The sequence below is a fragment of the Malurus melanocephalus genome, unplaced genomic scaffold, assembly GCF_030028575.1.
Source record: "Malurus melanocephalus ecotype Western Australia unplaced genomic scaffold, MMel_1.1 scaffold_1646, whole genome shotgun sequence".
In the NCBI taxonomy this organism is placed as follows: domain Eukaryota; kingdom Metazoa; phylum Chordata; class Aves; order Passeriformes; family Maluridae; genus Malurus; species Malurus melanocephalus.
In genome coordinates this window covers 17,893-22,342 of record NW_026624878.1, presented here as the reverse complement: position 1 = coordinate 22,342, position 4,450 = coordinate 17,893, and the positions used below count along the sequence as shown (strand labels likewise).

General features: G+C 52.2%; 1 protein-coding gene across 1 annotated transcript in view; it reads right to left on the bottom strand.

Annotated features, from left to right (window-relative positions):
- LOC130587220 (sarcoplasmic/endoplasmic reticulum calcium ATPase 1) overlaps positions 1-4,450 on the bottom strand; it is a gene marked incomplete at its 3' end in the record, with an annotated part of 20,319 nt that overhangs the window by 1,428 nt on the left and 14,441 nt on the right. The window contains exons 5-6 of the mRNA XM_057388183.1: positions 2,972-3,174; positions 213-298 (exon numbers count right to left, since the gene is read on the bottom strand). Of these exons, the coding sequence (XP_057244166.1) occupies positions 213-298; positions 2,972-3,174 (289 nt within the window). The remainder of the gene's footprint in view (positions 1-212; positions 299-2,971; positions 3,175-4,450) is intronic.

Sequence of the window (4,450 nt, the reverse complement as noted above, 5' to 3'; positions counted from 1 at the left end):
TCAGGGTCACTCAGGGTCACTCAGGGTCACTCAGGGGTCACTCAGGGTCACTCAGGGGTCACTCAGGGGTCACTCAGGGGTCACTCAGGGGTCACAGTTTGGGGACACTTTGGGGTCACTTTGGGTCACTCTGGGAACATTTGGTACCATTTGGTGCCATTTGGATGCCCTTTGGTGACATTTGGGGACATTTGGGGACATTTGTCACTCACCAGCTGGTGGTAGCTGACGCTGGGCCCGTCCTCGGCGAACAAAAACCACCAGGCAGCGGCACCGACGGTGGCAGCTCCGACATAACCTGGGGACAATTGGGGACATTGATGACATCATCAGGGGACATCGGGGACAATTGGGGACAATTGGGGACATTAATGACATCTTTGGGGACATTAATGACATCATTGGGGACAATTGGCGACTTTGGGGACAATTGGGGACAATGACATCATCAGGGGACATCGGAGACATTGGGGACAATTGGGGACATTGGGGACATTGGGGACATTGGGGACATTGATGACATCATCAGGGGACATTGGGGACAATTGGGGACATTAATGACATCATCAGGGGACATCGGGGACAGTTGGGGACAATTGGGGACACTGATGACATCATCAGGGGACATCGGGGACAGTTGGGGACAATTGGGGACACTGATGACATCATCAGGGGACATTGGGGACAATTGGGGACATCGGGGACAATTGGGGACATTGGGGACAATGACATCATCAGGAGACAGTGGGGACATCAATGACATCATTGGGGACACCCCTGGTCACCCATTTTAACCCTGGTAGCCCATTTCCTGGTTTGGTAGCCCACTCTAGCAGTTCACTAGCCCATTTCTCACCTCCGATAGCCAAGTACCGGAAGAACAGCCACCCGCTGATCAGGGGCTCTTTAGGGCTGAGTTTAACCCTTTAGTACCGGGTTTAACCCTTTGGTAGCCCATTTTAACCCTGGTAGCCCATTTCTTGGTTCACTAGCCCATTTCTCGGTTTGGTAGCCCATTTCTCACCTCCAATAGCCAAATACCGGAAGAACAGCCACCCGCTGATCAGCGGCTCTTTAGGACTGGTTTAACCCTTTGGTAGCCCATATTGACTGTTGGTAGCCCCGATAGCCCTGGTAGCCCATTTCCCTGATTCACTAGCCCATTTCTCTGGTTTGGTAGCCCATTTCTCACCTCCGATAGCCAGGTACCGGAAGAACAGCCACCCGCTGATCAGGGGCTCTTTAGGACTGGTTTAACCCTTTAGTACCGGGTTTAACCCTTTCCCCATTCACTAGCCCACTTTAACAGTTTGGTAGCCCATTTCCCAATTCACTAGCCCATTTCTCACCTCCGATAGCCAGGTAGCGGAAGAACAGCCAGCCGCTGATGAGCGGCTCTTTAGGGCTGAGTTTAACCCTTTAGTACCGGGTTTAACCCTTTCCCCATTCACTAGCCCATTTCCCTGGTTTGGTAGCCCAATTTCCAGGTTCACTAGCCCATTTCTCACCTCCGATAGGCAAATACCGGAAGAACAGCCACCCGCTGATCAGGGGCTCTTTAGGGCTGAGTTTAACCCTTTAGTACCAGGTTTAACCCTTTCCCCGTTCACTAGCCCATTTCCCGGTTAGTAGCCCATTCTAACATTTGGTAGCCCATTTCTCACCTCCAATAGCCAAATACCGGAAGAACAGCCACCCGCTGATGAGCGGCTCTTTAGGACTGGTTTAACCCTTTGGTAGCCCATTAGGACTGTTTGGTAGCCCCAGTCGCTCACTAGCCCATTTCCCTGGTTTAGTAGCCTATTTCTTGGTTCACTAGCCCATTTCTCACCTCCAATAGCCAGGTAGCGGAAGAACAGCCACCCGCTGATGAGCGGCTCTTTAGGGCTGAGTTTAACCCTTTAGTACCGGGTTTAACCCTTTAGTACCGGGTTTAACCCTTTGGTAGCCCATTTTCCAGTTTGGTAGCCCAATTTCCCGATTCACTAGCCCATTTCTCACCTCCTATCGCCAGGTACCGGAAGAACAGCCACCCGCTGATCAGGGGCTCTTTAGGACTGAGTTTAACCCTTTAGTACCGGGTTTAACCCTTTAGTACCGGGTTTAACCCTTTGGTAGCCCATTTCCCAATTCACTAGCCCATTTCTCACCTCCGATAGCCAAATACCGGAAGAACAGCCACCCGCTGATGAGCGGCTCTTTAGGACTGAGTTTAACCCTTTAGTACCGGGTTTAACCCTTTAGTACCGGGTTTAACCCTTTCCCCATTCACTAGCCCACTTTAACAGTTTGGTAGCCCATTTTCCCGGTTAGTAGCCCACTCTAGCAGTTTGGTAGCCCATTTCTCACCTCCGATAGCCAGGTACCGGAAGAACAGCCACCCGCTGATCAGGGGCTCTTTAGGGCTGAGTTTAACCCTTTGGTAGCCCATATTGACTGTTGGTAGCCCCGATAGCCCTGCTAGCCCATTTCTCGGTTTGGTAGCCCATTTCTCACCTCCAATAGCCAGGTAGCGTAAGAACAGCCGCCCGCTGATGAGCGGCTCTTTAGGACTGAGTTTAACCCTTTAGTACCGGGTTTAACCCTTTGGTAACCCCGATAGCTCTGGTAGCCCATTTCCCTGGTTTGGTAGCCCATTTCTCACCTCCGATAGCCAAATACCGGAAGAACAGCCACCCGCTGATCAGGGGCTCTTTAGGGCTGAGTTTAACCCTTTAGTACCGGGTTTAACCCTTTGGTACCGGGTTTAACCCTTTGGTAGCCCATTTTCCCCGTTTGGTAGCCCCAGTCTCTCACTAGCCCATTTCCCGGTTTAGTAGCCCATTTCTCACCTCCAATAGCCACCCGCTGATCAGGGGCTCTTTAGGACTGAGTTTAACCCCTTAGTACCGGGTTTAACCCTTTCCCCATTCACTAGCCCACTTTAACAGTTTGCTAGCCCGTTTCTCTGGTTCACTAGCCCATTTCTCACCTCCGATAGCCAAATACCGGAAGAACAGCCACCCGCTGATGAGCGGCTCTTTGGGGCTCCGCGGGGGCTTGTCCATGATGTCCAGGTCCGGGGGGTTGAAGCCCAAAGCCGTGGCCGGGAGCCCGTCGGTGACCAGATTAACCCAGAGCAGCTGGACCGGGATCAGCGCCTCGGGCAGGCCCAGCGCCGCCGTCAGGAAGATACTGGGAGGGGAGGGGTTAAACTGGGACAAACTGGGATCAACTGGGATGGACTGGGAGGGACTGGGAGGAAAAAATCCGGGGGTTTTGGGGCGAAAAATGGGGATTTTAGAGGGAAAAATGGGACTGGGATGGACTAAAATGGGTTAAGCTGGGATTGGGATGGGTTAAACTGGGTTAAACTGGGATTGGGATGGGTTAGACTGGGTTAAACTGGGTTAAACTGGGATTGGGATTGGTTAAACCGGGACTGGGATGGACTAAAATGGGTTAAACTGGGTTAAACTGGGATGGGTTAAACTGGGTTAAACTGGGATGGGTTAAAGGCACCAGATTAACCCAGAGCAGCTGGACCGGGATCAGCGCCTCGGGCAGGCCCAGCGCCGCCGTCAGGAAGATACTGGGAGGGATTGGGATGGACTGGGATCAACTGGGACAAACTGGGATCAACTGGGATCGACTGGGATCAACTGGGAGGGACTGGGAGGAAAAAATCCGGGGGTTTTGGGGCGAAAAATGGGGATTTTAGAGGGGAAAATGGGACTGGGATGGGTTAAACTGGGTTAAACTGGGATTGGGATGGGTTAGACTGGGATTGGGATGGGTTAAACKGGGTTAAACTGGGTTAAACTGGGATTGGGATGGGTTAAACTGAGTTAAACTGGGACTGGGATGGGTTAAACTGGGATTGGGATGGGTTAAACTGGGATTGGGATGGGTTAGACTGGGATTGGAATGGGTTAAACTGGGATTGGGATGGGTTAAACTGGGATTGGGATGGGTTAAACTGGGATTGGGATGGGTTAAACCGGGATCAGCGCCCAGGGAGCCCCAGCGCCACCGTCAGGAAGATACTGGGAGGGGAGGGGTTAAACTGGGACAAACTGGGACAAACTGGGATCAAACTGGGATAGGTTTGGGATGGACTAAAATGGGATTTGGGGTCACTGGGATGGAACTGGGACAAACTGGGATGGACTGGGATAAATTGGGATAAACTGGGATGGACTGGGATGGACTGGGATGGACTCAAGATGGAACTGGGACGGGCTCAGGATGGACTGGAAGGAACTGGGATGGAACTGGGATCAGCTCAGGATAAACTGGGATAAACTGGGATGGGATTGGGACAAACTGGGATAAACTGGGATGGACTGGGACGGACTGGGATTGGGCAGATACAAAAACCGGTGAGGAGCTGGGCCCGGATCTCCCAAAACCACCCAAAAACACCCAAAAAACCACCCAAAAACACCAGAAAAACACCCAAAACCAGTCC